Genomic DNA, 25,596 nt, shown 5'->3' on the forward strand with positions numbered 1-25,596 from the left:
GATGTTGGGGGGGGGGGGGGGGGGGGGTGTTCGATAACAACTGTAACAGTCCTCATTACAATTAGCACTAGTTTCATTGTGTCCAGAAATGAGAACTCATATAAAACAATTCTTAATTTATTTCATCACAGTAAAGACAGTAATCATAATAAGGTCCTTGAGAAACTAAATGAACTCCAACAAGACTAGCCAAAAACACATTTACACGGGGTATATCGATCCAGTCTCCTGCAGAAATCTCTCAATGGAAGAAACAATATAGCAGCAACTTTGAATTATGAAGCTACCAATAAATCACATGTACCTGTTGTTTAAAACAATATCACAGTCAGCTTTGATGTCTATAATAAGATATGTATATAAATATGAACACAGCACTAATTTTAAAACAAGGTGCACATTGGGTTCCCATGGCAGTGTCAACAACTGAAGTTCCACAAGCCACCATTTAGTGTGTAAATAAAACAAAATGAACACAATTTTCAAACAATGATGTCAATTTAGTGACATACACAAAAAATATGAAACATTAAGGCTAAGAAAATAAATAAATCTGTTGGTACCCGGACATGGTGGCAAATTAGGCACTCCAACTTCACAGCAGTAACGGTTGGGCACCTTGGCATTCACAATAAAAATAACCAGAAATTAATAAAAACAACAAAATACTGCCTGTGGCATTAAATTTAGAAAAGTGTGTCTGAGAGTCAAAGGATTATTTATTCCATTAGCCTTAAATTTGTTTAGTATGATTTATGGATTTGATTTGTAGGCTTTTGTCACGGTGTTGTAAGAGAAATAGACAGGTATCTATTTCTAGTCTTTTGTCTCTCTCAAATGTTTAAAGAGATAGACATTTTATTTTCGTCTTTTATTGCCGGGGGAGTCGTAATTGTTTCTTTTGTATCCTCTTTTTCACTTCTCCTGCTCTGACGGGAGGCCTTGTTAGAGTACACCTCTCCTGGATGAGGGGATACTTTCCCTGAGATAGCCCCATCTCTGACTTGTGAAGTTACAGCATTTAATTCTGGATTTACAGCATTTAAGTCCTGAACAATTATTCCCGCTGCGACACTTGACATCTTTCTTCCTTCTTGAGGAACTTCCTCTTTTGGAATGAGAGATTTGTCAAAGAAATTAAAATCAAAAATTCGGATCCTGTTTCCATTTCCACTGGCAATCCTAAGGTCATCAAAGTAGATGCATTTGACATTGCCTCTCTGTCCTTTGGTTTGAATACTCTCTTTCCTGGAAAAAAAAATGAAGTACTGGGTGTATTATTGATAATGATAATAGTAAATCATGAACGTGTATCAGAATGAAGGCATGCAATGGTGGAATCATTTGAAATCGTAGGGCCTAATTTTCATGGATTGTCAATAGTTCACATGCAGTGTAATTTCGTGGATATGGGTTCCGTACAATTAAGCAGTGAATAAATGGTGTATTTCAGTGTGCTTTGACAAATTCATGGAATAAGAGTAACTAGCTATGAAATCCACGAAAATTGAACCACCATGAGATCAAAAGATTCCACAGTACTTCCTGTTACAGTAGTAATATGGAGATTGTAAGGGACATAACTCTAACCTTTGGAGATCCCAATACTTGACTAAACCATCTTTGCCGGAACTGACAATTGTTCCTAACATTTTCTCCTTGTCGGTGACTTTTAATCTCACTGTTTCTATCCTGTAAAGATAGGATTTTAAAATCTGTTTCTATCCTGTAAATATAGGATTTTGAAATCTGTTTCTATCCTGTAAATATAGGATTTTAAAATCTGTTTCTATCCTGTAAATATAGGATTTCAAAATCTGTTTCTATCCTGTAAATATAGGATTTTAAATTCTTCCATAAGACTGTTTCACTATTATTTCAAAATGCAGTAATTTTGTTGGGTGTTGGACACATTCACATCCTGTATAACATATTACAGACAAATGTGTCAGGACTTATAAACTGTATAGGATATTCCCAAGGATTTAGCATTGTAAAAGAGATTACCTCTTCATATGCCCTTCAAATGTCCTGATGAGCTTACACCTATCTGTGTTATAGAGACAGATTGTCTCCCCGTAACTACAGGCAATTAGTCCTTTACTGTAACTGACGGCCATGATGGAGGTGGAGGGGCTAGCCCATATTGTCTGTCTCTTCACGCCCGTCTCTCTGTCCCAGATCCGAACCGTCTACAACAGAAATAATTCTAAATCACTGAATCTAAACCGTATATAACAGAAAAAATTCTATTATATAAATCATTGAATGCGGGTTGCCAACAATAGGAAAAGTTCTAAATCATTGAATCTGAATCATATTTATAGATATAATTCTAAATCTCTCTTCCAGATTCAGAATGTCTAAAACTTGAATAATGCTAATTAAGTCATTCCAGATCCCCACTGTCTATAACTGGAACAACTCTACATCTGATTCATTAATTTTCTGTTAAATTGATTGATTGTAGATATTGTTACATTCCTTTTGAAAATATTTTACTCATTTCATTACATGTGGTCATCCCCATTGCCGGTGAAGGGCTGCAAAATTTAGGCCTATGCTCGGCGCTTATGGCCTTTGAGCAGGGAGGGATCTTTATAATGCCACACATACTGTGACATGGAGCCTCGATTTTTAGTCACATCCGAAGACCGCCTCATTTAGTCACCTTTTACGGCAAGCAAGGGGTACTGAGGACCTATTCTAACCCGGTTCCCCATGGGACTGTTAAATTGACAGTGGATCTCCATCATTGTAAATTTCATTAGTACATGTATACACACAGTAAGCTAACTGTACAGTTTTATTCCCCACCCTATCAGCTGATCCTGTGATGACTAGAGAACCGTCCTCCGACATGTCAACAGCAAAGATGGCTGCATTGTGTCCAATCAGAGTGGTCAGCAGAAGACATCGGGATATATCCCAGACTTTGGCCTGCAAAAAAGTGTTCCCATGAAGTATGGAATACTTTTATAAAAAAGATGAAGAGAACAAGCAGTGATAAATTTCATTACAAAAGGAGTGATGTACCGCTCAATGTCATGATAATGTACACCTCAATGTCATAATGTACCACTCAATGTCATAATGTACCGCTCAATGTCATGATAATGCACACCTCAATATCATATACATGTACACCTCAATGTCATAATGTACACCTCAATGTCATATCCATGTACACCTCAATGTCATATTGTACACCTCAATGTCATAATGTACACCTCAATGTCATAATGTACTGCTCAATGTCATGATAATGCACACATCAATGTCATGATAATGCACACCTCAATGTCATAATGTACACCTCAATGTCATACACATGTACACCTCAATATCATAATGTACTCCTCAAAGTCACAATGTACATCTCAATGTCATGATGTATACCTCAATGGCATGATGTACACCTCAATGTCATAATGTACATCTCAATGTCATAATGTACACCTCAATGTCATATACATGTACACCTCAATGTCATATTGTACACCTCAATGTCATAATGTACCACTCAATGTCATAATGTACACCTCAATGCCATACATAATGTACACCTCAGTGTCATAATGTACACCTCAATGTCATAATGTACACCTCAATGTCATAATGTACACCTCAATGTCATAATGTACCACTCAATGTCATAATGTACACCTCAATGTCATAATGTACCACTCAATGTCATAATGTACACCTCAATGTCATAATGTCACCTCAATGTCATAATGTACACCTCAATGTCATAGTGTACATCTCAATGTCATAGTGTACACCTCGATGTCATATTGAAGAGAGTGCAATGTCATGATAAATGAAGTGCATCTTAATGTCACATAACAAAAAGAATTCAATGTAATATTCACACACACCGTTCTGTCCTGGGAAGTGGACACCAGCACATTCTCGTGTCGGACCATGGCCCAAACTGGACCTTCGTGGGCAATCAGGGTTCTACAGCAGGACCCTGTCTTCATATTCCACACCTATTAAAGTAAACGGACCACATGTTTATGTCATACGCCTATCAAAGTAAACGGACCACATGTTTATGTAATATGCCTCACAAAGTCATAGGACCACATGTTTATGTAATATGCCTCACAAAGTCATAGGACCACATGTTTATGTAATATGCCTCACAAAGTCATAGGACCACATGTTTATGTAATATATGTTGAATGAAGATGATGATGACTCAGGCACACTTTTAAAAGTAGGATCATCTTCTCAGCTACAATACTAAAACTTATTCCCTGATTTTTTATCTAACATTTTCTAGAGCCTCCCTCTCCCAAAACAATAAAAAAAAATCAATCTGCAGCTAGATCATCTTAAAATCTAGTAAAGTATGGCATTATTATCATTTTTTTCTTGCCTCTCATAAAATTGAATATAAATTCTACAAGGTAAACAATCTCCATGCGCACGAAGAGCTAAATTAATTAATCCCTGTGTTGTGGTTTTGAAGTATTTGGGATGTACTCAGGATCACTCTTAATGATCATGCAGCCATACCTAGGATTCAATACTTTACATTACTGAACAAAACTTGAATTCCACGAGATTAAAAATCACGGTTCCTCCAAATGTAACAGGAAGGGAGAAAATACAATGGTCCAGACCGGGATTCGAACCCGGGCCGCCTGAATCTCCCAAGTCAGGTGCTCTACAAACTGAGCTATCTGGCCACTGCGACAATCGAACCCGTCAGACTGCTACATTAGAAATTAAGCTTAACGCAACATGAAACCAATAGATATAACTCACCTTGATGGTTCCATCATATGAGCCACTGACCAGCAGGGCCTTGGTGAAGAAGTTGAGACACCACACACCTCTATCGTGTCCTTTAAGGGTCTGAATGAGTTTGCCAGTCTTCATGTCCCACAGCTTGATCAACTTATCCTGGGCCCCACTGGCCAAGATTCTACCATCAAAAATGATCTCCTCCACCCTATAAACATAACAACCAGTCATCAAAAATGATCTCCTCCACCCTATAAACATAACAACCAGTCATCAAAAATGATCTCCTCCACCCTATAAACATAACAACCAGTCATCAAAAATGATCTCCTCCACCCTATAAACATAACAACCAGTCATCAAAAATGATCTCCTCCACCCTATAAACATAACAACCAGTCATCAAAAATGATCTCCTCCACCCTATAAACATAACAACCAGTCAGTTGAAAATGCAAATTGCTTTTCCTGATTTTTTTTTGTGACAGAGTAATGATTTGTGAGGCAAAGCTATACATGTATTCATTCAACTTTTAAGCTCAGAAAAAGTTTTGTTGTATGAACATGCCCTGTATGGTTTCACTATGTCGATCAACACTACATATTTATCAAATTATATTTATCTTTGCAATGTTTTTGCCTTAAAGTTTGACATCAATCTTCACAAATTGAAATAACCATTTCCTCATGAATGCAGTTCAGTTGAAAACAATGCATGCATGAATCTTGGTAGATATAGTTCGTCTAGTTTAACGGCTGGGAATTCCAACAGAAATGAAAGTATTAAAATGTAAATCAAAAAAAATATTTCAATTTTGAAATTCATGAGGGTATGAACTGCGACACTTCACACCAGTGTGAAGCCTCGATTCTGAACACCAAAGGAAAAGTTGTGGTGCACTTCTGGCACACTGTGTCACTATAGTGGCACACTGTGTGCTGCTAGTGGCACACTGTATGCCACTAGCGGCATTAGCTGCACACTTCTGGCAAACAGCTCTGGCACACCGATTTCTTTGCTGCAAACTTGCAGCAAATTTGCAGCAAACCTTACATTTTGGTAAGGGATGCCAGTCACACCCTCATCATTCTCAAAAACAAAATTTATTTCTTAAGTATGTATATTAAAGATACTTCTTATAGAAATTAAGAATATGAGATGGAATTTCAGCTAGTTAACATTACAGCAGTATTAAGACTTTTAAGCTTTCATGCACAAGTGTGGACAAGAAAAGTTACAATTTACGGAATTTGCTAATGTGCAACAGATAGTGAAAAGGGTTGGCCATGCAGACTGCAGGACTCAAACCCGGGAGCTTTTGTTTACATTTGCAAGAGCCCCTACCAATTGAGTTCCCAGGCCAATCTACCCAATCCCATCTTCATAAATCAAAGGTTATTGATTCGTTACCTCGTACTCAGTAACCTTTGACTTGTGAAGATGACCCAATCCTGGCTCATTACACATGTATATAACTCACTGATCACTGTGACCCTTAAGGTCAAGGACACGGCACGCCCCACTCTCCCAGTTCTTTGCTAAGTAGACGTTATCCCGGTACACCGTTTTCCAGTTTGGACTGGTGGGAACCGGAACCTTAATCTCAATATCCCCACACTTGTCCTTCCATACTTCATTCTTATTGGCAAGAGCATACCAAATTTTACTGACCTGTAATGGAAAATCACCTACAATACTTAATTCATTTTTATTGGCTAAAGCATACCAAATCTAGCAGCACTGTATAGCAGAAAATCACCTACAATACTTAATTCATTTTTATTGGCTAAAGCGTACCAAATCTTACTGACCTGTAGCAGAAAATTACCTACAATACTTCTGTAATGTGTAGCGGTCACCCAGCCAAGTACTGATCATGCTCACCATTGTTTAACTTGCGTGATCAAGAGAGAGACTCTACCACATCACCAGAAAAGCTAGCTCTCTAGCGAGGCAGTATAAGTTCCCTCTTATACTGTCCGCTACACTTCCCCCACTCGGGGAAGCTTCGTCCCGAAGCTTAGTGTGAGTTTTCTCTGAGTGTTTGGCACCTGCTCGGTAACAGCATCCACTGTTCCTGACGACAACTGTCGTCCCCGGATGAATCCACGTCCATACCCAGAGCTCCGAAGAGACCCTACCTGAAGCAGGCCTCCCACCGAACACCAGATCGAGTCACTACCCTGCCACCAATTTGTAACGTGTAGCGGTCACCCAGCCAAGTGCTGATCACACTCGCCGTTGCTTAACTTGCGTGATCAAAAGAGATACTCTACCACATCACAAGAAAAGCTAGCTCTCTAGCGAGGCAGTAAAAGTTCCCTCTTATACTGTTCACTACACTTCATTCTTATTGGTGCCGAGAATGTAACTTCAAGAAATATGACTCTACTTTAAAATCAGTGACTTTTGAATGATTACCTGCACATGTGGCGATTGTTGCCATAATTTATTCTTAGAAAGACGTGCTATAATTTTTCAGCTTCTCTTAAAGCATATGGTACATGATACTGGGTCTTATTTTTCACATTTCAGATAAATTGATTGCATGTAAATCTATATATACTAGGACATATATAATACATGTAGTTAAACTCATTCCACTAGATAGAAAATGTCAAGTATACTACAATCTAACGCAAGTCATCTTAATTTTTAAATACAAGTAATCTCCCCTAGGAAATTATTATTTGTCTCATAATTTAAACAAGTCCTGCTTGAAATATAAAAAAAAAAAATTAATAATTTCATCAGATTGTGCTTGTTCACTGATGTACACCTGTAGTTTCCTTTAGGGATAATAATAAACACAACCTTTTTACTAACAGCTCTCATGTGACAAATTTTTGATTCATTTTTTGTCAAAAACATATGTATTCTCATGTAACAGGAAGGGAAAAAATGCAACGGACCAGACTGGGATTCGAACCCGGGCCCCCTTAATCTCTATAGTCAGGTGCTCTACCAACTGAGCTATCTGGCCACCGGCAATCGAACCCGACCGACTGCTACATTCCTCCCTCCTTAAATATCTTCACACCTGAAGACATCAACCCAGAATCTTTATATCCCCTGGCAGGCATTTTCACCTGTCAGTTCCAGGGGCTGGTCTACAGCACCAAATGTAACAGGAAGGGAGAAAATGCAACGGACCAGACCGGGATTCAAACCCGGGCCCCCTGAATCTCTAGTCAGGTGCTCTACCAACTGAGCTATCTGGCCACCGGAGATCGAAACCGGCTGACCGCTACACTCTTTTGGCAAGATTTTAAAGTATGTAAAGTATCTATTTACACGGGAGGATGCACATATTTCTGTTATATATACAACACTGACACAGTAGCACACGAGTATTTCTGTTAATATACAAGATTTACACAACATCACGAGACTCGGAGAGTATTTCTGTTAATATACAAGATTTACACAACATCACGAGACTCGGAGAGTATTTCTGATAATATACAAGATTTACACAACATCACGAGAGTATTTCTGTTAATATACATCACTTACACTTGAGCATATGAGTATTTCAAATGGAGTGAGGTATTTGAGAATCTTTAGGGCCACTTTCTCTGGTAACAGGGCCAAAAAATCACGATGTTGTCGCACCTGCAAAATGAGATTAGTGCACTCTTAGGAACATTGTGCGTATTTACTTTAAGTCACTTGTAAACTTTGGCAGAGATAAATCATATTTGTAAAACTGCTTGGTCTTACTGTGTTATAAATTAGCCAACAATACTACATGCAGTAAAATTTATTTAAAATCTCCCGATTTGGTTGTTGACACTGTTGGGAACATTTATTTTAAAATTTGGAATCTGACAAATGACTAATTGTATTTTAATCAGCAAGGCCAAATTCATACTGGCAATTAATTCTTTAAACGCCTTGCTCATTCAATGCAGATCCCCCAAACAGGGTTAGAACAATAAACCTGGGTGACCTGTACATACTGATAGAAAACTAGATATGAAATACTGCTGTCTGGCGTCCAATTTCAGGATAACCTTGTGCAGAAATTCGTTTCTTTTCACATCTGTAAAAAGAACAAATATCATTAAATTATCAAAATGGAAAAATAAGCGTCATCTTGTCAGAAACTATTCGATACTGTTTGATTCCATATCAACAAAAGTTTGTATGATTTATCATAAGTAAACATAACTCCCCGATAAAGGAATTACATGAACTCATTGAAAAGACGAAGAGTTACACAAAACGAATTCAAAAGTGATTTATTGTGGGGCAGGGGTAGGAAACGTTTTGGGTGATAACCCTATGGTGTTTATGATTGGAAAAGAGAGGATTACGAGAGCAATCTAGAGTAGTTCTGGTTACCAGGATGTACTTTACAAATTCTGAATTTTCAAAGTGTAACATAATTCCACCTATCAAATTAAATATCGTATTGGGCAATAAATGTTTTCAAGTAATACTTAACATTCAAGTGTTTAAAGTCAATGAATGTACACACATTGAAAGTCTGATATCAAACTGCGCTCTTCCAAAACTATCTGTAGCTATAAACATCCCGAATTTAAAAATGTTAGAATTACTAAAAATCACCTGACCATTCATTCTGAAGCCAATAATTTACCTGACCAGTCAATCATTTAATATTCATAGTCTTGATAAAATTACTGCGATTTCGATTGCATGGCCTAAAATATTGTTTGATTTCCTCATCAAAGAAAACTTGCATGATTTAGACCTTATTTCGTGCATTGATATGTTGGATGAATTTGAAAACAAATCATGTTTATTTTAAAGTTTTTAATTAGCATTTAAATGATAAGGAATAAATTTATTATTTTTTTGTTGGATGGAGGTATATACATGTACCATGGGGGGAAAAAAGGAAAACTGTTCATCTTGTGCTACATTGTACGTGCAATGATTCAGTTTTCCATCTCTTTACCTCCATCCAATTAATAAATTCATTCCTTTATTCAGAAGCCAATAATTACCTGACCAGTCATTCATGTACCAGTTAATAACAGTCCGGGCATTGTCATCCAAGTCGGATGGTCTCTCGTCCCCAGCCTGTGAATAAGAAAGTTTTCTATCATTAAATTCACTGTCTCATTTCAAATTCATTAAAATCAGTTTTTCAAACAAATATAATTTATGATAAAGTAGTAATATATGTCTTACATGTAAATTTTTGGCACATTTTTCAGGAAGAATACTGAGTGAGACCTGCTTGACAGTCGGCACTTCTGATTTGTCGATGAAAGTGAGGCTCTGCGTGGAATTACTGAGGCTCTGGGGGTTGCTCTCATTCTGAATGTGGCGTTTGACAGGCATTTCTAGGAACCTGAATGAAAATTCAATTCACAATGTGGTTACAATATGATAATATTGCATTCATTATGGGGGGAAAAACTAGGCATTATAAAGTAAACCAAGTCTGGTGGTGTGTATATAAAGTTAAGTTTAATTTGATTCTCAACTAAGAGAATTTAGTGTCGTTCATTTCCATTTTTTTAAATTCTAATTTTGAAAACTTAAATAAATACACTGTACTTGTTCTTCATATCCGCGATGAAAATCAAACAGTACAATGTTTAGTACACAGAATCTTAGAGTCATAAAATCCTGCAGCTGCATTCTGAGTTTTATCTTAAGTGACTCACCTGAGCACTGCGTGACTAGAATGGACTCACATGAGCACTGCGTGACTAGAATGGACTCACCTGAGCACTTCGTGACTAGAATGGACTCACCTGAGCACTGCGTGACTAGAACGGACTCACCTGAGCACTGCGTGACTAGAATGGACTCACCTGAGCACTGCGTGACTAGAATGGAGTTTCTCTGGGTGGTGGGTGAGTAGGGGATGCTGATTTGCTTTTTTGCCAGTCCTTTCTGGTCTCCCTGGTTGTTTTATGTTGGGGAGGGGAGTCTTTGACCTTGACCCTAGGAGTGAGCTGTAGATGGCGGGATAAAGAAAGCAGAGTCATTAGGACCGTCAATCAGACAAATTTTAATTTTTAAAAAAATGAAATTCCATCAAATCCAACAATATTTAATCAAATGGAAGCAACACATACCTAGATCTTACTACATCATGTTTCGTTTTACTGAAATTGTTAGAAAGGAGACCGTGTTAAATAATGATGGTTATATGCAACAAAATGAGCTCGAGGCGACACAAAATGATATATGTTATAACAAATAAGTGACACAAAATGATATATGTTATAACAAATAAGTGACACAAAATGATGTGTGGTACTGACTGTCCAACATAACATAGAAATCATTTAATATTCAGGAGAGGGGGGTTAAATTTTAGTGGTGTGAGGAAAATGAACATGTTCATTACATGTTCATTGAAGCTTGATTTCATGTTGAAGATCTGTCTTTGATTTGTTTCTCCTGGAGAATTTCGTGGGTGTACCATGCATACAAGAAAACCATGCACCCCACCCTCCGATCTGTATGAAAATAACTCACCCAATAAAAATTAACCCCTATGAAAATTAATGATTTTACAGTATTCGAAGTTGATAAGTTAAAATTATATGACTGAGCACAAAGTACTGATAAATTATTAGATAAATGTCACTAAGATATATAAAGGTTTTTAAAAAAATGATTTTTCATATTTTCATGTGGAAGGGAGAGAGGTTGTGACCTGGAAATGTCTTGTATAGGATATGCGATCAATGTGTACCAGGATTACAGAATTACCTCCCCTGATGGATCCCCTTACCTGTATTCAGTGTAAACTTTCTGTAGTTTCGTATCTTTCTCGATGGGAATTTCTGGAAATCTCACTGTAGATGTCTCTTTCGCTTGTTTTTTGACATCATCATCTGAGCGGAAGTAACCGGACTTTACACGATAAAAGTTGTCTTGTCGGTGAAGTATCAATTTTTGCTGAAATATGTGAAAAATATGGCCAGAATAATTTGTCGATATTTAATTCTCAATCATTTGATTTAATTTTTAAGTCCACCTGCTAATTTTATCTTGTCTTTCGTTTGTTGGATATCAAACAATGTGGAAGCACATTGAACCTTTAATTCAACACCAGAGTCCTTCATTAATCTTTTATATTTTTCTGCAGCATTGTATAAAATTTTTAATTGATTTTTCAGTGTACATTGATGTATTTGGATACAAAATTTGATAACAATTCAATTCGATCACTAAGCATTTAACTGACACTGCACATGTCATTGAAGTGAAATTTCAAAATGAAAAGCAAGGGTTTCCCCTCATAAAGAATTCTACTGTTCTAAAATAAAAGAGTATTATTAAGGGATTACAGAAATAACAAATATGTAGACTTATAAAGCTATCAGCAGATGTGTCATTCCATTATCAATATCGAAAATAATTTTAAACAATTAAACTCCTTCAAACTTTATATGAAATAAAAACAAACATCATGAACATGCAATTTTCATCCATTATATGAAGATCACATACTCAAAAGCTCAAGAGAATTTTTTTTTAAGTGGCTTGATTTTAATATCCATGAATAAAAGAGATTTCAATAGACTTGTTGGAGACTCAGTACAAGAGAAAACAATTAATGTGTCTCTGGATTTGGGATAAGATTACCTGGAAATTAAAAACAAACATATTTCTTATCACTAATAACTTGATAAATTGAATGACCCTATTTTATGACCAGTGGAGATAATGTAGCAAAATTAACCATAATCTTGTTTTTGTTTCAAAATACACTTTGCCTTTATTCATCTCTCTGTTCTCTTTCTTTCTTTCTCTCTTTCTAACATTCTCCCAGGAAGTTGAAGTTTCTCCTTTCCCTGAATATATCTCCCAGTCTCTCTCTCTCTCTCTCTCTCTCTCTCTCTCTCTCTCTCTCTCTCTGTATCTGATTCTGTCTGTCTCTCACCCTCTCTGTATCTGATTCTGTCTGTCTCTCACCCTCTCTGTATCTGATTCTCTCTCTCTCTCTCTCTCTCTCTCTCTCTCTGTGTGTGTGTGTGTGTGTGTGTGTCTGATTCTCTCTCTCTATTTCTCTCTGTTTATCTCTCTGTCTCTTTATCTCTCTCTCACTCTCTCTCTCTCTCTCTCTCTCTCTCTCTTTCTCTCTCTCTCTCTTTGTCTCTCTATTTCTCTCTATCTTATAATCTCTGTCTCTTTATATCTCTCTACCCATCTCTCTCTATCTCCCTCTGTCTCTTTATTTTGTCTCTGCCAGTCTCTCTCTCTCTCTCTCTCTCTCTCTCTCTCTCTCTCTCTCTCTCTCTCTCTCTCTCTCTTCTTTCTCTCTCTCTCTCTTTCCCTCTCTGTTTCTGCCAATCTCTCTCTGTGTGTGTGTGCCTGTCTCTTTCTCTCTCTATTTCTCTGTCTATTTTTCTGTCTCTATCTCTCTCTCTTTCTCTCTTTATCTGCCTCTCTCTCTCTCTCTCTCTCTCTCTCTCTCTCTCTCTCTCTCTCTCTCTCTTTCTCTCTGTCTATCTCTCTCTGTCTCTTTATCTCTCTCTTTCTCTCTATCTGCCAGTTTCTCTCTCTCTCTCTGCCTGTCTCTCTATTTTTCTCTGTCTATCTCTCTCTGTCTCTTAATATCTCTCTGCCTATCTCTCTCTGTCTCTCTCTCTCTCTGTCTCTCTCTCTCTCTCTATCTGCCAGTCTCTCACCTCTCCCTTACTTTCTCCATCCATCTTCCTCTCTCATCTCTTTCTCTCTGTTTTAACATATTGAAATTTTATTTTGCATTTACTTTAGAATCAGTTCTTATTTACCAATCAATATCAGATATACTAATCAATTCTTTAAAAATCACAACCACAGCAAAACTATATCAACCAGTACCTAACGTTCATTATAAAGATCTCCCAGACATCTATTGAATATGATTGATTTTGTGAAGTTGTATGATATACCATTATGCAGTAACATTAATGAATATTTCAAAAATCAGTGTAGCAAATAACTTGAAATGAATTCTCATAGAAAAGTCTCTTTTGTGTAGAATGAATTCATAACATATCTTAATAAAAGATATATTGAATATGATTGATTTTGTGAAGTTGTATGATATACCATTATGCAGTAACATTAATGAATATTTCAAAAATCAGTGTAGCAAATAACTTGAAATGAATTCTCATGGAAAAGTCTCTTTTGTGTAGAATGAATTCATAACATATCTTAATAAAAGATATATTGAATATGATTGATTTTGTGAAGTTGTATGATATACCATTATGCAGTAACATTAATGAATATTTCAAAAATCAGTGTAGCGAATAACTTGAAATGAATTCTCATGAAAAAGTCTCTTTTGTGTAGAATGAATTCATAACATATCTTAATAAAAGATATAATACACCGGCAGCAGACGTTACACCGGCAGCAGACGGTCAATAAGTCTCTACAGCAAGTTCTTTATATGGCTTAGTGATGTCTCTTACTCATTTAGGATTTAGTTACTCTGATATTTAGATGGGTTTGTTTTTTGGGGGGTTTTTTTTGGGGGGGGGGGTGTCATTTTTCTTTTTATTATTTGTTTTCTATCATCTTACTTATTTTTGGTTATATTTTTTTTGCAACGTTTTGAATTTTTTGGTTGTTTGTTTGCTTTCTTTTGTATTTTGTTTGTTTGTTGTTTTTTGTCTCACTACATCCCCCCCCCTCCCCCCACACACAAACATTTTGATGGAATACCTGGACCTCTCTGCTGGTGTATGTGCTGAAGGGTTTGAACTCCATGGAGGGGTACATGCTTTGAGCGGTGTACATGAAGTCACGGTGGAGATAAGGCTGCATTACGGTGTACAGGAACTGGAACTGGGTGTGGTTGCTCCGCCGCAAAATCCACTCCAACAGGTGGCATCTCTAGAAAAAACAATTAAAGAAATCTGAAAAGGGCTATAACTCTGACAAATGGGAAAAAAACAAATAACAAAAATATTAATGAAATCTAAAGAGGGAAAAAACTCTTTAGTGTATGATTACTGGAGTTTTTCTTTTTTGGGGGAGGGGGGGGGGGGTAGCATAATCATAAAATTAGATTTTATATGATGTTTTTAAATTTGCCCCTTTTTCCTTCAATTTCCAGATAATGAAAAATATGATATAAAGAAGGGTTTTTTTTAGTTCAAACTTAAAAATCATTTGAGACTCATGCAGTCTTAATCTTGGCTGAGATTCGGCTTGGTAAAGGCGCCATCAGTCCAAATATTCAGCCAAGCCAAATCTCAGCCGAGATAAATGCAGCCAAATGACTCTGCAATACAAGTAGCCAGGGTTTTCAGTATCCACAGACTGTCTGACTAGCCTCCTACATCTATTAACAAATAATTCCATATTTTGAAAACACAGGTTATGAACTGTGACTTTGTACTTTAAGACAGATCTTGTAGCAGTCATACAAGTGAAACAGCACATTCTATGCCGTATTTGCTGATTTTGAGAAGGCTTTTGACAGCTTACACTGCGAGTCTCTATGGAAGATCCTGTGTCACTACAGCATCCCACAGAAACTGGTTCATATCATCCAGTCCCTCCATGAGAACTTTGATGTGCCAGATGATGCATAACAACCAGCTCACAGAGCCTTTTGCAGTGAATACAGGAGTACAGCAAGGATGTATTCTATCCTCTGTGCTCTTCTCCCTGGCATTCGACTGGGTCGTCAGAAATGTCACATAATGTAGAAAACAGGGACTGCAGAGGATACCGACCTCAATCCTAGAGGACCTGGATTATGCTGATTCACTTGGCCGCCTATCTAGCAGACACCAAGATATCCAGCAGAAGACGAGGCATCTCAGTCTCACAACCAATTGAAGATCAACATCAAAACAACACAGGTCTTATGAGTGAACACCACTTTCAACAACAATCCAGTTACAGCAAGCCACAGAGTTCACATTCCATGAGGAAGCAAAGACACCACAACAGGTGACTCAGAGAAAAAGACACCACAATGGGTGACTGTGACAAACCCTTACAGAAATGAGATGTACCCGAAAGGTACCTAAAATGTATCTGTAAGGTACCCGAAGCAACTTTTTCCCTGAAAAAGGTACCCAAAAAGTACCCGCAAAAAACTTAGCCATTTTTCGACAGTACCCGGAACGTACCCGACTATTGTAAAAAGTACCCAAAATGTACCCAGATTAAAAATTGAAAAGTTAAAATGTACCTGAAATGTACCCAACAGAAAAATATAAATGTTCAAATGTACCCGAATTGTACCCAGGGTATCAATTAAAGAAGTTAAAATGTATTCGATATGTACCCACTTTAAAGTTACTAAGTTGAAATGTACCCGAAATGTACCCAACAAAAAATATTAATGTTGAAATGTTTACCAGATATGTACCCTGGGTAAATTAAAAAGTTAAATTGTACCCGTAATGTACCAACTTTAAATGTGACTATTGAAAATGTACCCGAAATGTACCCATTTAAATAAACCTTGTAATTTCACAACAGATACAAATAATATGAAAATAAACATTAAACAATTTCACAACTGATTTTGAAATAAGAAAGCTTTTATAGTCAATTGTACCAGCATTATGTACCCAACTTCAATCTGGCATGTTTTTTTTTTTATTGATGTATGTATGTTTTAGACATTTTTTATTTAAAAAAAAAATATATATATATATATGAAATAGTGCAAATCCTGTTGATGTTAATGAATTTTAATTTATCTATAAAAAGGTTTTTTTTTGTTCTGCCATTAAGGTAGCTATAGTATTAAAGAAAATCTGAAGGATTACATGAAGGGATCCATCCCTAAACCTCTAAATGGAAAGCTATTTTCCATTTTTAAAAACATAACAATCAAAAATAAATAATTGTAGAGACCTAGTAGTAAGATACTCTTTTGAACTTGATAATGCTACATGATTGTTAGTCTGCAGCAATTTCATAAGAAAAAATTATATATATGTGTTTGTGTGGTAAACAATCTGTATATATCATAATACATACATATATAGATCTATCTGTATATGATTTTTTATTTTTTTTTATTTATTTGGGGGGGGGGGTGTTGTTTTTTTTAATATTGATATACACTGTATGTCAAAAGATGTCCCTGCAGAAGGAAATTATTGAAGATCATCATATTATTTTTATAAACTAGTTAACTTATTAATTAATTAACCAATCAATTCAGAGCGGATCTTCACAGTACTTGGCTCTAACAACCGTAAATTGAGATCGGGTTCCTGATAAAAAGCATCGGGAGTGCACTCCGAGTTCCCGCGCTTAGTAAGCATGCAGACGCCATGTTTATGATGTTGTGACATACCGTAAACTTTATGAACAGACAAAGAATAGCCTTCAACAGGGACCCGAGGGATTTTGTGGTGTTATCCTGAAGAGACTCCCAACCATTAAGTAAGTGATTTACACACTAGTGTATTTTGTAGATTCTTTGACTTCATGCCAGTCATGATCACTGATAATCCGAAATTCCTCCGATTCTTATCCCTTTCACATTTGTGTCTGATGATCTTCACTGCACATAACATATAGAGAAAGCAAGGGTAACAATCAGAGGTATCTTGAATTATGTAACTCATGTGTCTTTTGTAAAGTAGGACAATGGAATTGGCTAACTAGTCTAAATGCGTCTATTGTCGGACACTTAAGACGATTTTCATTTTCTACCCGGCACTTGATAACCCGCGATTTGCATCAACTAGATATATACTCGCTAGACACAGCAATGCTATTTCATTTGTAACACCTCATAGTTTAACCACTCTTATTATGTACAAAGCAGGTCAAACTGAAATAACTTAAGTAACGTCGGCATTATGTTAAAATCAGCTCGATCCGCTCCTTTATTTTTATGTTGTCGCAATACGAGGAGCGGATCGAGGAGCTGGTTTTAATCAGATTGGTCCGAAGGAACAGTAAGAGTTATCAATTGACAAGTAAAAATTTAATTTGATAGCACAAGTGACCAGTGATTAGAAATATTTATTTATTGTCCTGTAATTTGGTTATTGGAAGGTCTTTGGTATCCTTTGATTATTTACAATTTCATTTCTCTTTCAGAATATAATTCATGATAGATACAGAATTTATATGGTGTGACCACTGACCAGACTGGTTTTAATATGCCATTCTGAGAATTACACTATGCAGACCTGGATCAATGTTTATATAGTTCCAAAATGAGTTTACTCTGAATGACACTTCAGTTCATGCACGTTTTAGGTAAGTCCAATGAGACTACTAGGCCTATATGTATAGTGGATGGGAAGTCCATGACCCTGATATGTCTTAAATTTGTCTGACAGCAAGTCAAATTGGGATGACTAATTCCACTATCAGTTTCAAATCACTGATTTAATTTGAACAGATCATACAAACTGTTTCTATTAATTTTAAATAGATATATAACATGCCCACAAAATAATTGCATTATTATTTTTTTTAGAATGTACGTCATCAATGTTCTCCCAAAGGAAAGTGAGCAAAAACTTATCCAGAGAATCAACAGCACATTTTTGTGAAACTTTTTAAAATGCACAGGTAATATTGCTGTTAAAATATTTTGTATCCTATGATCTGTAATAAAATATAAGTGGCATATTGATATAACTTTAACTTAGTTATAACTTTTCAACTAAAATGGGTAGGGATTTTATGTTTGCCATTTTTATTCTTTGTGACAAGAAAATATTTTTTAATATATATATACAAACTGTACATATAAGTACCTCATTAATGACCTTTTGACCTACTAAGGCTTTCTGATGGTACCAAATTTAATCTTCTGACCTTGACATGAATTTTGACCTACTTGTCTTGAAAACCGTTAAGTTTAGGGGCATCCATGGTTCACATTCATGTCTTGTTGCTGTTCAGACTATGAAAAGATGTTGCTGTTAAGAATGATTATCTAGCACAACCATTTAATGCAAAGTTAGATAAGTTAAAATATTTTCATTGCAATCTTGGTATTGTATTGCATGTGTTAATCATTTATGATGAAAATGTTTTTTTTTAAATTTCTTTCATTTATGCACTTATTTACATGTATTTGTTAGATTTTAATCGAATTAATAATAAAGGAACAATATCCAAGAAATATAATATATAAGTATATTTAATTTAGAAAGTTAAAAGAGACGAAACGGGTGTAAAATAAAGATAATTTAAAGCGTCAAGTCAACTGAATTAAAGACAAAGAAAAGTGCAGTAAACTACATTCGTATTGTGATTTGGTTTTATTATATTTCATTAAATGGGGTTTTTTTTGTTTTTTTTTTGCAGGAGAAATAGGATTACGAAGAAGAGAAGCTTTGTCATAATTTTTTATAGTATGAATTAAATGCAATTTCTCATATATTAAGATTCTTCATTTTTTCAGGACACATGGTTGGTAATATTCATGAAAACTAGCAGAACTCCAGTACATTTGAAGTGTTAGTCAAGCATACTTTAGGAGAGGCAAGCAAAGTCTGGAAAATGCCATAAATGGTACCCGAAAAGGGCCTAAAATGGCACCCAGAGTGTACTTAAAATGATACTTATGCTGTACCCGGAATGTACCCAAAACGTACCTAAAATGGCACCGGGTTTGTACCTAAAATTGTACCCGTAAAGTACCTATAATGTACCTAAAATGTACCCAGTTTGTACCTAAAAACTGTCTAAATTGGTAACCGGATTTTACCAATAATGTACCTAAATAGTACCTATATTAGTAGCAGAATTGTACCTAAAATGTACCAGAAAAGTTTCTGAAATGGTACCTGGGTTGTATCAACAATGTACCCATAATGTACCCTGAAAATGTATCAAAGAAATGTACCCAAAAAGTACCCCAAAATGGGAACAACAATGTTGACAAAATTGTACCTAAAAGGTACCCCAAAAATTAAAACCTTAAAAAGTTGTACGGGAAAGAAAATGTACCCGAAAAAGTACCCGCCTCCAGCTAAAAATATTTTTAAAGTCCGGTTCCAAAAAGGGTAGACTTTTAGGTACCCTTTAGGTACATTCTGGGTATCTTTTGGGTACTTTCCGGGTACTTTTTAGTGTACCCGAAGCGTACCCAAAATGTGTACCCAAAAATATTGTACCCAAAATATACCCCGGAAAATTTTAACTTAGACAGTTGCATGGGAAAGAACAATGTACCCGAAAATGTACCCGTCTGCAGTTAGAAATATTTTCAAAGTCCGGTTCCAAAAAGGGTATACTTTTAGGTACACTTTAGGTACATTCCAGGTACCTTTTGGGTACACTCCGGGTACTTTTAGGTGTACCTAAAGTGTACCCGTTAAGTACCCAAAGTGTACCCAAATTGTACCTGTAATGTATCCAAAATGTACCCAAAAGTGTACCCAACAAAGGTACCTAAAATGTACCTTTTTTCTGTAAGGGAAAGACACCGCAACGGGTGACTGCGACAAAGACACCGCAACGAGTGACTGCGACAAAGGCACCGCAACGAGTGACTGCGACAAAGACACCGCAACGGGTGACTGCGACAGACACCGCAACAGGTGACTGCGACAAAGACACCGCAACGGGTGACTGAGACAAAGACACCGCAACGGGTGACTGCGACAAGGAAATCAACACACAACGGTTGACTGCGACAAGGAAATCAACACCAGCATCAAAAGGGCAAACCAAGTTTTTGCGATGTTGAAGTTTCTATGGAAATCCACAAGACTTAACATCCAATAGCAATATCCTCCTGCGTGGATCAGAGTGCTAGAAGACCTCTTTAGCCATTAAAAGACGAGTTGAAATCTTCCAAACCAATTAATTCTCTAAGGCGTATATATTTTTAAGATCTTCTTGCTGGATACCATCTCTAACAAGAACTGCTAAATAAAACATATGCCATACGCAGGCCACCCGAACAAGATGATGGTGGTGACTTGGTCATGTTCTGCGCATGCCCAACAACCTGCTGACCAGGGTTCATGCTCTTTGAGGACACCCCAGGGGAACAGGAACAGAGCTGACCAAAGGATACCCTGAGGCTAACCATCCTTATTAGACCTGAACATCAGAGGTCTGACTGTGGATGCATGCAGTTATGGAAATAGCCGAGTATAGTAGTTACGATTGCTCCTCGTGTAGCTGCATACAGAATCAAGTGGAGATCTTTTGCAGTCATCTTAATCACCAGACGGCATGGAAAGGATTGAGGATATATAAGTTGCTAGAACTTGTAACCAATCCCTGTGTATATTTATACAATAAAATATGTTCAAATCAGAGGATTGAGAGTGAGGATATGAATTTAACTTCCACGCTGCAAATGTAGATATATTCACATTTATTACATCAATGTATGGTAGATATATTCCCATTTATTACATCAATGTATGGTAGATATATTCCCATTTATTACATCAATGTATGGTAGATATATTCCCATTTATTACATCAATGTATGGTAGACAGTGTGACAAAATCTCGAGGATTTTTTTTAGGAAAACAAAACAAAATCATTGGCATGACATCACACATTTATACCACAGGGGTTCAGTCCTGTTATGTAACTTTTGTTTCCATGGAAACAGCATCTCTGATTTATAGTCATTGCCATAGAAAGTTGTTAGAAATCTAGATTTACAATACTTTCAGATATATGAATTTTAGGGTTATTGTAGGATATTTACAACGCTTCCACACTACTATGTGAATTATGACATATTTTTCTTATGCAGATAGAAGTAGGATATTCAGTCTATCTACTATGTGAATTATGACATATTTTCTTTATGCAGATAGAAGTAGGATATTCAGTCTATCTACTATGTGAATTATGACATATTTTCTTTATGCAGATAGAAGTAGGATATTCAGTCTATCTACTATGTGAATTATGACATATTTTCTTTATGCAGATAGAAGTAAGATATTCAGTCTATCTACTATGTGAATTATGACATATTTTCTTTATGCAGATAGAAGTAAGATATTCAGTCTATGTACTATGTGAATTATGACATATTTTCTTTATGCAGATAGAAGTAGGATATTCAGTCTATCTACTATGTGAATTATGACATATTTTCTTTATGCAGATAGAAGTAGGATATTCAGTCTATCTACTATGTGAATTATGACATATTTTCTTTATGCAGATAGAAGTAGGATATTCAGTCTGTCTACTATGTGAATTATGACATATTTTCTTTATACAGATAGAAGTAGGATATTCAGTCTATCTGCACACCTGATCTATGTTATAACAATAAATGTCCAAACAGATTATTTCCAAGTCGGATTATCTATAATGTCCTTATGCTGAATTTCCATCCTCCTAGAATTTTAGTCCGTATTGAAACAAAAACATTTTTGCAAGAAATTTCCAAATTTGTTAACATGCGGTTTCTTTCATTGCTTTTTATGGGAGCATAAAATGTACATGTATGACCCTCTTAACATTAGATAAAAATTATTCAATCAAAGAGGTTTTTTTTTTTTTTTTTTTTTTTCAGGGCAAAAATACAGTTGTAAAAAGATCAATTTTGTATTTACTCAGTTAAAAATCTCTGCTGTTGAATGAAATATTGACAGAGGTAATGGCAGACAAATCATACATCCACAGTCCTACTTGAGATCAAGGCACCTCGCTTACTAATCAATGGTTATCACTGATATTGTGTTAGTTTACTACTTGTTTAAATAAATCACAAATCTGCCATTGAGTAACTTGTCATTGTTAGCCAATTTGAGAGGTTTTTCCGATCGATGAAGGGCTTTCTGAGAGTAAAATATAATATTGAGAACTTCTGATCCAATGCCTGCTAAACTGTTGATCTGAAACTTACAAATTCCTGTAACTAACATCAGCCCATGCTGAATATACTCAAGACTAAAGAATACAAAAACAACATATATGAAACAGTTACAAGTCTTGACGCTCCCCTGGATCCACCATTTAAAAGTTTGAATATTTCAAGCATCTTCACTCAGTGGGATATTTTCACTCAGTGGGGCACCTGCCTATTTCACCACCTAGTAGTTTTGCAGTTAAAAAAAATATATAATTTTACCAGCATTCTTCTAAAAAATCTCTGAGGTAAAACACTAAAGTTATTTTCACATTAGATAGAACTTTAGGAGTGAAGAGTTTTAACGTATTCAAAGACTTTAAATCAGCTCAACGTCGCTTTGTAAAGGTAGAGGCTGTCCTTGATATCTTGGTTGTGTCCCTTAGCAGTCGAGGTTTACATGTTAGGTAGTGAAATCATTACATGGGGAATTTAATAAATGTGTCAGCCATCAGTCATTTTAAATAATTTATATATTGAAATTAAAAATCCAACACTTCAAGATTTTGATCCCGTAAGACATTAGTTTTGATCAGCAAAAAATTTCAAACCATGCTGTTTTATCAAACGGAAGAGATCAGACATTTAAAATTGAGTGCAAGCATTCAAAATTTGAGTTTTCATGATCCTAAAGATGGACTAATAAAAGTTTAATTCTTCCCCAATTAATGTGTAATAAAAGCGTCGCAAGCTACTTTCAAATAGTTAAATGATCAGATACTCGTGCGTAAACAAAATTTTGAGCTTAGAATATACTACTATTTAAAGTAATTTAGGTCAAGTTTCTCCTCAAGAGATAACCATCTATATTGAAAAAATATAACTTGGTACATTAAAACACAATCATCTTTATCCCTGTCAATAACTAACACGATTGTCCCACTAATCAACTGCTGACGTGTAAATTGCGGCAATTTCTGAATTCCTAACAATACGTTTTATTTTCCGATAAACCCAAGTGCATTTGGATATTAATCGTTTTAATTATTTATGAAAATGAAATGGGAGATGTGTTGTAATCATTATTACCAAAATCATAACTTCAAAATAACATATGTTGCATGGGGGAAATGCTTGTTTTGGGTATATGTCTGTCTGTATACAGTGAAGAAAATAATCAACACGCTCGATACTAAAACTCCACCCTAGTATGTCGTAAATGAGAGAGAGAGGGGGGGGGTGGGGCACCGGGAAAGCCCCGATATTATTTCGGTGCAGTGTTCAGCGTCTTTATCCATTAAGAGACATGCATGTAGACCGCATACGATATTTTTCGTATAATCCACAGTATGTATTCCTACGCCGCGTTACGTACTGTCCATATCAAATGAACCAGGGTTACAGAATTCTTAATCTCGGTTGAGATTCGGCTCGGCTGAATATTTGGACTGACGCCTTGGCTCGGTTGAATATTTGGACTGACGCCTTATTCAGCCAAGCCGAATCTCAGCCGAGATTACAGAATTCCCAAAAATCAATTTTGAAAATTAATGGAAGTGGCACAGGTGTTGTTAAATTCTTCAAAATTGGAAAACAATGAATTTATATGTGAAGGAATTAGTTAAGATAATTTTTGAAATGCCAAATTCAATAGTCTGTTAGGATAAAATACTATATGATAAAAAGGATATCTCCTGGTTTGTGATTGGATATGATTATTATCCAACGAGTTTTATGTTTTCTATCCCCGGGCCTTAAAGTCTTGGCGAGGGGATAGAAAACTCACAATTAACTCGTTGGATAATAATCGTATCCAACCACACACCATAGAAGATCACACACACACACACACATATATATTATGGCTGCTTCGTCTCTCTCTCTCTCTCTCTCTCTCTCTCTCTCTCTCTCTCTCTCTCTCCAAAGGACAAACGATATCTCACACCTAAAACTGTTCTGGCAAACGTCTTAAAAAAGTGATAAGAGAGAGATCAAAAGCCATTGCTATTGTTCAGTTCAATAAAATAAGCCTTAATTCTTACATTTAAATCTTTTGTTATCCGTCGAAGCTTAATCTCTCATCAAGCATTAAGACTTTTAAAAATGTTTTTCAATTGGAACTTAATCAGCCCTGTATCGGTGTGACGGGTGTATGTGACAAGAACAATATTGGTTTTAATATGGCCACAAACTTTCTATTTAATGGTTCATCTGATTAAAATAATTCTAAAACGTCTTCACTTATGTCATTTTATTGATTTCACAACTGGGTGTAAAGCTACGTTGTTTTAAAGGATTTGTGTGGAATTCCTGTGTACGTATACTCTTAAAATTATTTTTTAAATAATGAAAAAAAAAAAAAAAAATGAAAAATACACTCTGATAAAATCTAGTGTAAGGAGGTGAATTATACGCATTGTATTTACGTGATTCCCACTCGATGAAGAATCGACCTAATTAAGAAAAATGAAACTAATTTCCTGTAGAAGTTGATAAAGTTATGGGAAACATTTTAAGGACAGGTTTTCCCTAATCTCATTCTCTATACCTACATATTTCATCACAATTGTTTATTTAGTTTGAAATCATTTCTTCTTTTTTATGAATATGATTTATATGCGTATCGAAGAATTTAAATTTACCTGTGTATGGTCCCAACTTTCTATCCAGAGAGAAATTTTGTCCAGTTGTCTATCAAACTCCACGCTACTGTAGGTAGGTTGTCGACCCCCGTGACCGCGCCAGCTCGCTAAGAGGGTCCGGTCATCTGACCCCCGGGCCTCCTCAACGGCCCGCTTTTTCCTATATCTAGGAAAAAGGATGGGTTTAGCATCCGCATCGTCGAAAACTGGTATAGGGATATTCAACTCCGGGATTTTCCTAGTATCCACGCTTGTCATAATTTGTAATATCTCCCCTTTATTTTCTCTTCACAAGGACACTGTCCGAGATTTCGGCAGGTTTTCTTTATAATTAGTATAAGCATTCAAGAACAAAACAAAAATTTATCAACTTATCGTCTATTATAACACAGCGCACGTAAATTGTGAAAAGAATCCGTCTGATCTCAACAGCTCTAACCTACTTGGCGACGCGCCGCATTATAAGTGTTACTTTTAA

At 36.0% G+C, this 25,596-nt stretch overlaps 1 protein-coding gene, 2 long non-coding RNA genes and 2 other non-coding genes across 6 annotated transcripts; 1 reads left to right on the forward strand and 4 right to left on the reverse strand.

The window, feature by feature from the left end:
• Positions 1–104: 104 nt before the first annotated feature.
• LOC125673394 (uncharacterized) lies at positions 105–25,589 on the reverse strand. 2 transcript variants are annotated; one of them, XM_056159677.1, is made up of 16 exons: positions 25,119–25,589; positions 14,420–14,590; positions 11,487–11,653; positions 10,822–10,851; positions 10,555–10,698; positions 9,923–10,085; positions 9,736–9,811; positions 8,722–8,804; positions 8,276–8,374; positions 6,240–6,430; positions 4,780–4,966; positions 3,882–3,995; positions 2,818–2,940; positions 2,008–2,192; positions 1,591–1,692; positions 105–1,248 (listed from the first exon to the last, which is right to left on the reverse strand). In XM_056159677.1, exons 1-16 carry the CDS (start codon positions 25,374–25,376, stop codon positions 834–836), a joined length of 2,508 nt encoding a protein of 835 aa, XP_056015652.1. In that variant the 5' UTR covers positions 25,377–25,589; the 3' UTR covers positions 105–833. The 2 variants fall into 2 exon arrangements, with proteins under 2 accessions (XP_056015652.1, XP_056015653.1); XM_056159678.1 differs by lacking the exon at positions 10,822–10,851.
• On the reverse strand, positions 4,625–4,700 carry Trnap-ugg (transfer RNA proline (anticodon UGG)). The gene is given in 2 exon segments: positions 4,625–4,660; positions 4,664–4,700. It is a non-coding gene; the product is annotated as a tRNA-Pro (tRNA).
• On the reverse strand, positions 7,668–7,742 carry Trnay-aua (transfer RNA tyrosine (anticodon AUA)). The gene has a single exon. It is a non-coding gene; the product is annotated as a tRNA-Tyr (tRNA).
• Positions 15,865–16,378, reverse strand: LOC130053081 (uncharacterized). Its single transcript, XR_008801543.1, has 2 exons — positions 16,029–16,378; positions 15,865–15,902 (listed from the first exon to the last, which is right to left on the reverse strand). It is a non-coding gene; the product is annotated as an uncharacterized LOC130053081 (long non-coding RNA).
• On the forward strand, positions 16,961–19,076 carry LOC125673411 (uncharacterized). Its single transcript, XR_007369518.2, has 4 exons — positions 16,961–17,113; positions 17,780–17,941; positions 18,165–18,259; positions 19,004–19,076. It is a non-coding gene; the product is annotated as an uncharacterized LOC125673411 (long non-coding RNA).
• Positions 25,590–25,596: the final 7 nt, after the last annotated feature.

This window comes from Ostrea edulis, chromosome 3, assembly GCF_947568905.1.
Source record: "Ostrea edulis chromosome 3, xbOstEdul1.1, whole genome shotgun sequence".
Taxonomy (NCBI): domain Eukaryota; kingdom Metazoa; phylum Mollusca; class Bivalvia; order Ostreida; family Ostreidae; genus Ostrea; species Ostrea edulis.

Coding starts and splice junctions, on each gene's coding strand:
- LOC125673394 (XM_056159677.1), bottom strand. CDS start 25,376: ATGACAAGCGTGGATACTAGGAAAATCCCGGAGTTGAATATCCCTATA. Junction 4,967..6,239: donor CTTAAGGGTCACAGTGATCA/GTGAGTTATATA, acceptor TTATGTTTATAG/GGTGGAGGAGATCATTTTTG. Junction 1,693..2,007: donor TTTGAAGGGCATATGAAGAG/GTAATCTCTTTT, acceptor CTATCTTTACAG/GATAGAAACAGTGAGATTAA.